This window comes from Balearica regulorum, chromosome 5 (genome assembly GCF_011004875.1).
Source record: "Balearica regulorum gibbericeps isolate bBalReg1 chromosome 5, bBalReg1.pri, whole genome shotgun sequence".
In the NCBI taxonomy this organism is placed as follows: domain Eukaryota; kingdom Metazoa; phylum Chordata; class Aves; order Gruiformes; family Gruidae; genus Balearica; species Balearica regulorum.
The window spans coordinates 35,152,032-35,163,947 of NC_046188.1; the positions used below are offsets into that span (position 1 = coordinate 35,152,032).

General features: G+C 37.9%; 1 protein-coding gene and 1 long non-coding RNA gene across 5 annotated transcripts in view; one reads left to right on the forward strand and one right to left on the reverse strand.

Annotated features, from left to right (window-relative positions):
• Positions 1-11,154, forward strand: part of SCG5 (secretogranin V) — a 30,833-nt gene extending 19,679 nt beyond the window's left edge. For all 4 annotated transcript variants that reach the window (XM_075754119.1, XM_075754120.1, XM_075754121.1 and 1 more), the window contains exons 4-6: positions 1,072-1,184; positions 6,683-6,736; positions 10,462-11,154. In XM_075754119.1, coding sequence (XP_075610234.1) covers positions 1,072-1,184; positions 6,683-6,736; positions 10,462-10,557 — 263 coding nt within the window. In that variant the 3' untranslated portion in view covers positions 10,558-11,154. The remainder of the gene's footprint in view (positions 1-1,071; positions 1,185-6,682; positions 6,737-10,461) is intronic.
• Positions 8,646-11,916, reverse strand: LOC142602036 (uncharacterized). Its single transcript, XR_012835670.1, has 3 exons — positions 11,602-11,916; positions 10,106-10,272; positions 8,646-10,008 (listed from the first exon to the last, which is right to left on the reverse strand). It is a non-coding gene; the product is annotated as an uncharacterized LOC142602036 (long non-coding RNA).

Here is an 11,916-nt window from a genome sequence, read left to right on the forward strand (position 1 = left end):
AAGAGAGAAAGCAGGATCTGTTGGACTTAGACTAACCTTCTCAGGTCATTGAATCAACTCAGTTTTAAGTCAAGTCTTTACTGTTTCTCACAGCTAAGGGAAAAAGATAATCCATCTGCAAATCTTTTTACATGATGGTCACACAAGGACAGGAAGGAAAGTCCACAGGTGTGTCCTCTGGAGTGTCTGTGTTCTGGCAGATGTAGCTGCTTGGGTGCCCAGCATCATGCCCTGGGTGGTGGGATCTCCTTGGGTATGTCTGAGAGGAACTTGGACTGCAAGCTCCCCATGCTGATAAAGCAGAGGGAGCTCCAGGAGCAGACTCTATCCAAAGAGTTACTCTGGCTTCAAGTTGCTGAATCTTTGTTTAATCTAAAGATGACTTATTTTGGTAAAAAAAGTCCATAAGCTGATTTTTAAAAGGGTATTATCCTTGATGTGACATTGTCTGCAAAACCGTCTGTTGTGATTAAAGGAGGTTTCTGGACCCATCAGATTAGATGTGTTCAGCATAAAAATTCTGCCACGTTGCATTTTTATGAGAACTTTAGACACAAAAATGATTTTCAGCCATTTTGAACAAAGTAGCTAACCAGAAACGGAGTTCCGTGAAGAACTACTTAGTGAAGGAAAATTCTGTCTTTGCTCACAGCATCGGTTTACCGTGAGCTTCAAAAGTATTGCCTAAACAACTTCTACAACTTCCTGTGGGCATTTGAAAATGAAAACAGGATCCCTTCTGAACCAGAATAACATGCAGTTCTATGTAAAATTAAGCTCAATCACTAATTTAAAAGAAAAACAAAAAGGAGGGGGAGAGCTTGGAAAATAAATTTGTTTAGTTTTGAATTTTCATTAAGTTGTGGTTTTTTAAAAATATCCTGACAAACTCCTTTCAAAAGAAAAAAAATACCTGATGTTTTCCAGTCATCCAGTTCTTTAAATGTAGTTTTGTTGTTTGTTTGTTTTTTAATTGCATAATTGCATTTAAGAAGTTTGCTGATAAATGTGGCATATATTGTGTGTTTCAAAGCTACTAAGTTCTCAGTGCTTTCTAACATACTTTTGCAGTTGATGATGGCTGTCTAGAAAACACCCCGGACACAGCAGAGTTCAGCAGGGAATACCAGCTGCACCAACACCTTTTTGATCCAGAGCATGACTATCCCAACATGGGCAAGTGGGTGAGTACGTGCTTCTTGCTTATTTTTGTTGCATGTGAAACTGGGCATTGTCTGCTGCATGGGATACTATGCACCCACAAGGACAGTATTGTGCTTGTTGCTGGAAAAGCTATCATCTTAAGGGAAACTTCTCAAAAAAGGTCAACTTGCCCTTAAAAATATAGAAATAATGCCTGTGATCGATGAAAAGCCCATAAAAATAGAAAGTAGAAATCCTTGTCTTACTACCTGTCCTAAAGCACGACAGCTATGTATGTCCTTGATAAATGCAACAAACCACATTTCAAACTACAGTGAACGTGTAACCACAATTAATGCAGATTTTAGCACAAGATTTCAAAACATAACAGGGCCCTAATTTGAGATATTATCCATGTGCAGTGAGTATTCACTGTTCAGCTACTTAAATGCTAAAACAAAAAAATTAAAAAAAAATGGAGTGCAGCAGTGTCTAAACACCTTAAAAAAATCTAGGTCCAGACAACTTGCTCTAAGGAATCCTCTCTGGCTTAAGGATTTTGGAGGACTTGATGCTGCTTCCTCCTCTATTCAGGTTGTGCACTATATTATATTGAAAACTTATTTTACACGTTGCGTATAATAAATACAGCGAGCTGCACTAAGGGCAGAAATCTTGCTCTGAGCGTACAAGGACTTTAATAACTCCAGCTAGACTATTTCTGCAGGCTAGAGGCTCCAAAGAGCTCTGCTGCTTAATCTTAGGTTACATCAGTTAAATGTCCAATCCCAAATCCATTTTCAGGTGCCAGGAAAACAATAACAATGACCATAATTTATGCTTCTAGAGCAAATCACGAAATCTCATTTTACATTGTTATAACACTTTACTTAAGATTTCCCTCAACCAGTTTATATACTCTTTAAGTATATATCGATAAACGGACATGTTTGGCAGCTACTTCTCCTGCTGTAATTGTGAGACAATGATTCATCATTCATAATCAAACCAGTGTAAGATTTATAGTCTTAATTACTTATGTGAGTGCTAAATTTCTAGAGAGAATCATGCCAAAAATCCAAATTTTGGAAACTCTTGTTGCATTCGAAGTAATTACCATCAAAGGTTTTCATTTTAAAAACACCAGATGGTGAACTTTCTTATTTATGCCAGATAATGCTGTTAGTTTTCTTATTATTCATACATAATTTACTTTCATAATACCATTTTGAAGACTATAAAAGCACTTCTTTAAATCTTTGGCCTATAGCAATATTTCAGAATCAAGCGTACATACTGTGTTGTCATCAGCAACATATATACTTCGCAAATGGTAGGTAATCATTAGCGAATACCGGCCGTTTTCATTTCTCCATCCATCACTACTAATTCAGGGGAAAAAACTGCTCACACATGGATTAAAACAGACTGTTAGGTCCTAAACAGTAATCATATCTAGCTGCAGCATAGCCAACTCCAGATCTTTTTAATTAGAGATGAAACAGCTGGTAATGTGCATGAGCAAATGTTCTGCCGAGATCCAGAATTGCCCCGGTTGCCTCCTCGCTGTATATTACTACACATTAAAAAGATAAATACGACGCTATCTGGTTTTATGGCTGGTTTTGTTATTTTTATCTCTCTGGGGAAAAAAAAGAGCAGAAAAGCACTCTAAAAATTAGCTGCCTGAGACTTTATAAGGGAGCGATAAAGTAGATCAGATCTTTTAGGTCACTTACTGTCATCTGGATTAGGTCGTAAATGACCAACGCAGCCGACTGCGGGCTGCCCAGCGGGTGACTGAGTGCATCCTCATCCTCCTGCTGCCCCCAGCCACCAAAATCCCCCTCTGCCCTCCAGCAGCCCCTTCCTCCTCCTCCTCCCACGGAAGAGCCTAGGGGCTGTACGGGCTGTGCATTTACAGCCCGCGTTTCCACCAGCCCCTGCGTGCTGTGAAGGCGCTAGGCTGTCACCACCGTCTGAAGCCCTCGGAGCCAGCGTGTCTCCTGGACCCGCGTGAGCTGGCGTGTGCTCTCGGGGGAGCTTCTCCCCTGCCTTTTCCTGCCACAGAGCGGTTGAGGCAGCGTTACACTTCCCACTGACTTGTCCTTTCAAGGAGCCAGCGTGCATTCCTTAGTGTAACCACAGTAAAACCCAAATTACATTAGCAGGTCAGAAGAAAAAGAAAAAAAGGAAAAAAAAAGACCTGCTTGTTCATGAATAATGGGAAAGAAACAGGTTGGTTGGTTTGTTTTGGTGACAGACTCCAACGTTTGCAAAGCTGTGGGAATTCTGCAGTACCCTGGGCACAGCAGACACATTTTAGGTGGGTAAAACAAGTCTAGTAGCTGTCTCATACAGCAAAGTGTCCGATTCTACACAGTTCCTAAATATTATGTGTAAATACTGCTAATACATATGAAGATATGAATATATAAATTGTGTATGCTGCGTTAAGAGAGGGAAGAAAGGAGGAATTTTCCTGTCCTTGGGAGAGCTCTCCATGTGTCATTATGCTGGCGTGTGGGAAGTCTCGGGAACAGACCCTGTTTATAGGGCAAGATACAGAGCTTGCACTCTCGTCCCCAGCCCCAAAGACTCCTTTTCTTCTCCTCATATGTGGAAAACATAGAGGGGATAGTGGGAATAGTAAGATGAGGGACTTTTGGAGGTTTCTACCCTAGTGTGCAACTGTAGTTTCTACAATTTCTGGCCACAGAGGTTTTGGGATGGGTTTTTTTTTCCCCCCCTTGGTTCAGACTTTTCCTTGCAGGAGACAGGTACTTTCCATTTGAGTCTGCCTTTTCCACATCTTGCAACTTGACTCTTTAGATGGTCTGAAGAAGTGGTGTTGGTATCCAGAAAGACTTGCACAAAGATAATTTACAACACACAATTTACAATACGAATCTAAAACCACTCACGTGTAAGTTGTGTATTTATTGAAACCCAAAATGTTAAAAAGAGGAGGGAAGTTTAGCCATGTTTTCTCACACCAGTATCTCTACAAATGGAAAAGTAAAAGCAACTATGTTTTCCAGCAACACTTCTTTTTACTGAAGCAGTGGATAACATTTCACTCTCAGGGTAGAAATAACATCAGTTTTGCTTGTCAGCTACAGTGGAGGGATCCAAGACAGTACAAAGAAAGGCAAATGGGAAGCGGGGGTAAAACTATTCTACTCCTTGTTAAAGAAGTTGCCATCTCTGGCTTCCCAATTTTAATGAAATCCTGAAGCTAGTCACTCATAAATTTCATTTTATTCCAATTTCAGTTATAGCAAGCAACATTAAGTGCATCATTCTTCACCAACTGACATTTTTAAATATCTGGATGACGGTGATTATTAGGATGGGTTACGATAGGGCTGGTATTCAATTTCAGGCAGTAAATACAGATTGCTTAATTCAGTGTAGTATGGTTGGTGTAATAGAAATTGTCGTGTTTGATACTCCTGATAAGACTATAAATTGACTGAAAAACAAGCCCTCCTGAAAGGGTGCCATCTTGGTAATGCAATTTTCCTTTTCAGTTTTGCTTAATAATTGTGCAGGTCCAGATTACAGAGCTGCTGATTTTTACTGACAAATTTCAGTGAAGTCTGAAAGATCTAATGGTAAATCTCTCTGGCATTATTTAGTTGGTTGTAAGCATTTTAGCTTCTGAGTTTTCTCCACCCAAATCCCAACCTGTAATCCAAGTAGCCAGGAGGGTGCAAAGGAAGCTCCAGGAGTGAGGGGAAAGTAGCAATTGATGAGCAGCACGTCTCCGTGTGAGGTGTATCTTTACCTGGAGAAACTTTGTGCCTTCGTTCCTAACAGCTCCTAGGTGAGGGGTGAGAATGGTGAGCACTTCACGGGCAAATTTTGGTGGCTGATGAGCTCAGGCCCTTATGCAGTGGAACATATTTTCAGGATTGCTATTACCGTACAAGCACACTCTTAGCTCATGCTCCATAACCTCATTTGCTTTGCACTCCACATAATGCGTAAGTAGTAGTTACGGTCTTAAAACTTCCCCAAACAGACTAAACAAAATACGATCTTCCTGAGCAGGAATAGTTCAATTGTAAGGAATTTTCCTGAGTGACAGAAATGTTAGCTCCAGTAGTCATGAAATTCTTTTTATTTCAGAAACACTATTTTTCCTCTCTTGAGAAGTATACGGTCAAATAGTTTACAAAGAGAGGTTTTGGTGGTGCTTTGTTTCCTAAAGAGAATAATTTACGCATCCACGGGTTTCTTTAAAATGTTAAATTTAAGTTTTCCCGAAGTAAGTTTGCATAAATGACTGGCCAAGAATGTCTCCCTTGGCCAACTTCATCTCTGTTCCCTTTTGGCACCGCTCGGACAAAATAGCTGAGGTTGGGCAAGAGATAGGCCTTGTGAATTTGGGGTTTAATGAACATGAGAAGTACAAAACAGACAATTTTGGCAGATTTCATTGTAACACTTGAAAATGTTTGTTTTTTCTCATATCAAGGCTGCAGAGAGGGTAGAAGTGTTTGGTGAATTTGTCTCGCGCTAGAATTACACTTTCTATTTATATAATCAATGTTAGGTCAGTTGTTTATAGCAGAATTAATGGCCTTGTTTATACAGTGTTCTGCTTTTATACATGTAATTCTTCTCTCCTTCCATTTTCAGGTTAGGCTTTGGTTTTGTTTTTCTTCATAATACACAATTGAAACAAAATGTGTTGAGCATGTGTGTGTTATTCCAGACTTTATTAGAATTCTCTACTTGTATGAAATACAACAATATGTGGATGCACTTATGTAAACTATGGTCAGAGGGGTTTTTTTTTTTCTTTTCTCATCATCATAACTTTCTCTTCTGCCAAGATGTTTTTGGCAGTTTTTAAAAGGTTTGCCATTAAAAATGTTATAGACCAAATGGTTTTTAGAAACCTTATTGAGGGCACTACTTAAACAAAGGAAGAGTTGGCGCTGAAGTCCTTTCAGCAGAACTTTGCACTGGGAAGTGTTGATATCTGGAAGGGAATAAGCAAAGACAACAAAACAGTAGGAATGATGCCGATTGCTGTTTTTTTCTAATTGTAAAGGAAAATCCCTTGTAAAGGAAAATTTTTTTTGCTCCTATTCTTGTATGACCTCAAATGTATAGAAAGATGAACCAGAGGCAGGATTCCTGCTTGCTCTCCCTCCCACTCTTATTTTTCTTTTTTTCATTATCTTTTTTTTTTAAATATACATGTATTTATACCATGTATCACATGATGGGGAACATCCAGTCTATATGATTGTAACAGCATGTACTTGAAGTACTTATTGTTTGAACCTGGATGATAATATAGTGCAACATAATGGAAAATTACTGGCTTTGGAATTGCTGGTAAGACTGTGACTGCTCCTGAAGAACTGCAAGATATTAGCAGGAATATCCAAATGTTTATTTGTGGTTTATCTTTCCCGTAAAAATACACACCCCTCTAAACTTGCTAATACTTAACAGCAAAAGTAGTATTTTGAAAGAAGAGTGTAATGAATTTAATGGTTGCGTGTTTTTCCCCTTCCAGAGCAAGAATTTACTCTTTGAGAAGATTAATGGTGGTCCAAAAAGAAGAAAGAGGGTAACTATCAGAACACTTTATAGCCCCTGTATCTTCTAGGGATCTAATCAGAATTAAAATCATACTGTTGAAATGAAGAGTTAGTCTAATGCACCTGCATTATACTTTAGATAATGCGTAAAGTCAGGGAATCTCTGTGGTAAACCACTACGGCTGGCTTCAGAACTGTCCACGGAGTACAAGATGTATTTCTCTAAATAGCCTGTTGCTTTCAGAAGATGCACTTCAATGCAGACTATTAATTTAAAAGCTTCACATTATCTGTGTTTTTAAATGATTATTTGCATAAACCCATTTAAAATAATTTAAATGTCTTTAAAACAGAATTTAAAAGTTTCCTAATAAAAATATTGGTAAAATCGATTACCACTATCCATGCATGTGAATATGCTTTTGGGTGTAAATGACGACAACTGGTCCTTTAGCTGATGTAACTTGATACACTTACATCCTTAGATTTACCTCAGATTAAACTCCTGTCTCTGTGTCCTACTTGCTTGAAAGACAAAGATGAAGGAGTTCTCATCTTTCTGCCCCTGAAATAAAGGCAGCAATCCGCATATCACAGAAAACCTCTGCACATTCCACTATCTCCTCTTTTTTTTTTTTTTTTGGTAGTGTCAGCCTTTCTTTCATCAAAAAATCACTTTAAGGCAGAGTCGAAGTCCTTAGCTTTGCTACTGGTGTATATATATATATTTTTCTTCTTGTAAAAAAAAAAAATATAGTCTAGCTCTCTGCCAGAAAGTAGCTTTTCAAAATATGACAGCCCAGTTTATATTGTAAATGAAGTAAATTTGGTTTAAAATAACTGAAGCGTAAGTGAAGATGACTTATTTATTTAACTCTCAAACCTAAAGTCTTTGCTAGAAGGGGAGAAGATGAGTTGATTTCTTACCAATTCACACGTCACTGGTAGTAAACACTGCTCAACGATAAGTTAACGATCTATCTTGAGCTTAGTATCTGCCTCCCGCTTACACTGGATTTTTGTTAGTGGAAAAGGAAAAAGGATAGGCACCTGATTTTAACTCTAAAGAATTTACTGTGGGAATAGTTATGTGGAATATTTATTAATAGCTAGAACAGCATGTTAAAATAGAATTAGTGCAATATATACGTAAAAAGAAAAAAAAGAACTACATTTTCTGTCTGTGTGCTGACTGACGGAATCGGATGTAAAAGGACTAATGGCTGGAGAGACGCGAGAGACGCGTGGCCAGTGTGGTAGCCCAGAATTTTGGAGGTGAAGCTTCAGTTTCTTGCTTTGCAGCATATTTATCTTCTTAGCACAGGCATGTCACTTAAGGGTAAATTCATTATCATTTAAGGTATTTTATTGTTTTGAGAGTCATACTGTAACGATTACTAATGTTTCAATGAACAATTCAGAATTTTCACTTTATCAGTGGAAGGGTAACCTAGAGCTGTCAGCAGCAGAGTCTAGTTCTCCCGAAACCAAAAAGCCCACTGGATTCCCCTCATGCGGTCCCTGCCACTCCTCGGTGCCCTTCTGCACAGACAGAGAGTTCAGGGAATACAGCTTCTGGCAACAGCTTGGTCCATTGGCTCAGAATGCCCTGATTTTAGCTTAAAGTCAGTCCTGTGTAACTGAGTACACAGTAACTGTGTAGTGTCTCTACGATGCTACAGCGTAACAGTCAGAGGCACTACTGGAGTCTACACCACTATGTGTTCTAAGTATGTGTGTGCATTCATGTATTTATATTTTTCATATAAACACACATGCAAGCATACCTACAGAGAATCAGTATATATAGCAAAGGTATGTATTTACCATTTGGTACTGTGTTATTTTTTTGCAGCATCTGCAGTGCAAGACAAGGAAACCTATAGTGACCTCTAATTTAACTAGCAATTCTCCCCACCCCCACCCCCCCGCTTTTTTTTTTATTTCTATGCATGAGCATAGCCCTGTCCCAAATCTAATATCCTGAACGTGACAGGAGTGCTTCTGCAATCACTGAGTCACACTGCCGTGGGCTCAGAGCTGTGCACAGAGGTACTCGGGAACCTTGTTACTTTGAATTCAGCACAGCTGTATAGCCTTAAACATTTTTTTTAGTCAAATCAGCCAAAAATTGTGCATTATATTTTGTGTTTTCTTTTGTCAGTTGAGAAGGATTCAAAGTTTTATGTATTCTCATTCTCTTGTACTTTATTTAAAAAAGTAGCAAGTACCACTCCAAAAAAAGACCAATTAATCTTCCTAAGAATCTTCAAATAATTCCTAGAAGTTTATGCAACAGCTGAATTTCACTAAATTAACATTAAACAGAACTTCTTTAAACAAACACAAACAAATCATTTACATGTGTCTTATTTTTAACAATTTAAAGCATTAAATTAGTGTTGGTTTTACTTTCAAAGATTTTTCCACATTCATTTCTGGTTCTTAATATTTTTGTTTTCACTTGCAGCAGGCAAAGCACTCAAAAAACAATAGAAGTAAGCAAAAGGGCTGTTCTACCCTATGATTAAGTATTAATGATAGCATCTACAAATCTGAAGAAACCCAAGGGCTTAAACTCAAAGACAGATAAACCCCAACTCTTTTCCAGAGGTTTGACAAATACTTGGGATATTTGAAAATAAATATTTCATGCCTATTTTAAAAGTTGGTGTTTTTTTTTTTTGCATAGTTTTGAATTCCTACATTTTGGTGCACAGAAATATCTCAAGAAAAGTAATTTCTGTGATACAGTCAGCCTGACAAGAATCAGGAGATACTGGAAAATTTGCATTCCTCCAAAGTTTGTCCTTAGGCAAACAATTTTTATTGGCAGCAAAAACCAGCACACTAGAATTTTTGTCTATATCTGTGAAGGAGAAAGTATATACTTGAATTTTGTTTACACCGGCACTGTAACAGGCCAGAAAGTGGGTGTAAATAATATTTCAGTTAATTCTGAAGCTCTGCTAATCTGCTCGATACTTGCAAATACAGTTAATACATTTTATTCCATGGGTATAGATAAAATTCAAGCATAGGCTTTCTACGTTACTACGATCTCCAAACAGTTTTGAGACAGGATCTGTTCTTCTTCAGTCTCACGTTGTGCTGCTTGCATGGCGCAAAGTGAAGTTGAACCCTCTCTGGGGATCTTCTTTCCAGCATTCCCTTGTTCTGGCAGTGGTAGGAGAGCCATTTCCCATGCCAAAACCTTGCTGGGCTCTGCTTCTGTGCCAGCAGCTTTTTATCTCAGCATCAAGAGAGGAAGCGAGGAGGGGTTTCCTGGAGAGGAGATGGGCTGAAGAGGAGGCTTTGGTCAAAAACGGTATCGTGGTATCTAACTTGTCTCCCAGCGTAAGGTCCATCAGAGGGTAGTGATTGAAGCTAAAGCTTACCTGGACTTCTCTAACAAGTTCTGTCCTGCCTCAAGAATCAGGGAGTTAGATTTGCTGCTGCTGCTTCTCTGCTGAGCTGAGGGAAGGAGGAGTGCAGCAAAAAGACGGTCCGATATTCTGGATAGTCCTCCTTCACTTGTATTCTTTTTAGTGGACTGGATTAAATTCTTGCACACAAAAAAATATTAGAAAACAAAACATTGATTGACTTGTAGATTTACTCTGGGAGGATTTTTTTTTTTTTTGTCTGCAAGTATTTGACAGACAAGAAATACATGAATATATCCACTAATCCTAGTTACCTTTTATATGTTTCCCTGTTTCTAATAAGTATAAATAATTTTAAACTTTTTCAGAGTGTGAACCCATATCTGCAAGGACAGCGACTGGATAATGTTGTAGCAAAGAAGTCTGTTCCACATTTTTCAGATGAAGACAAGGGTCCTGAATAAGTACAGTAAAAATGAATGATGAAAACTCATGCCATCCTCTGCTAGATCGTACTATTGCTTATATGTAATCATCTATTAAAATCCTTGTGAATGGCAGCATGTTTATTATTTATATAATTGTAGATGAAAAACAGCTGTATTTATAACAGTATGTTCTCCTAGATAACAAAAATATGGTTCTGCTTTTTGTTAAGTTATGGTAAAAGGCCATTTCTGTTGGTTTTATTTTAGTCATGGAGCAAACTTTAAAAATGTTAGTCATTTTAATAGCTAACGTGAGGTAAATGGTCTTAATGAGCAGCTTGTAAATAGGAAGATGTGAAAAAAATGTCCGGTTTGACTCCAACATTTAATCTTAAATGTTACTATGTTTGACACATGAAAATTATAGTTTTATGTTTTGTTCACAAATATTGTTACTTAGCAAAGACAAAGTATTTATTTTACCCAGAGAATTTTGGCTTTTGGTCCATTTTAATAAACATTTAAGCAATCTACAAGGTTTGCAAAGTGACATTTTCCAAAATATTTCAGAGGCTCATTTGTCTCGGTTATTGCTGTGCAAATTTAAAAATTAAAGAACTGCTTTTTGACTCTATCCACTGGAATATTTTTCTGTTAGTTTTAATCATTCCATGTCCACAACTCTCCTGAACACTTGCACATCTTTCTTCCTTATCAATGGTACTGTTGTGTGGAAATTAATCCCCGCTGCTGTTCTTTGTCTTAGTAACAGCAGCATTTGGGCATTATAGTGTTCTTAAATTATGTGTCCCTGGGATATTAGAAGTGAACACGGAGACATTTGTCTGTGTTAATAAGGTTGTGTCAACATCCTCTGAATCTAAATTCAGGATATGAAAGTCATTACAGTTGATGATCTTCTGTAAAACTATGATACTTTAACAACACTGGTAGCTATCGCTGCTCTTGGAGTTGCTCCGGGAAGCTTAAATTGCCTTTTTGTGCACCTAGGAAACTGAAGAACTTTATGTTCCAGAAAGCTGACTTCTCTCTTTCTGAAAGATGAGAATATAAAATTACCTAAAAGTTCGTTACTTTCAGCTTGCATCTGAAATATTTCAAGCCATGTCCATGGGACATTGGAATCATGGAAAACAGCATTAGCTTACAGCTTGGAACTTCAAATCTATGGAAAAAAACCTGTGGTTTCCTTCCCCGTCCTACAGAAAGACACAGGAAAATAATGATGACCCCTTAGAAAAAACAGATAAGAAACTAAAGGTTCTAGCAACATAAATTAAACTTATCAGGATGGCACCAATACAACTGTGTATGGCATATGCTTCTTCTATCCCAGCACTTAGTAATTTGTAATAAATTATGTATGCAGAGAGT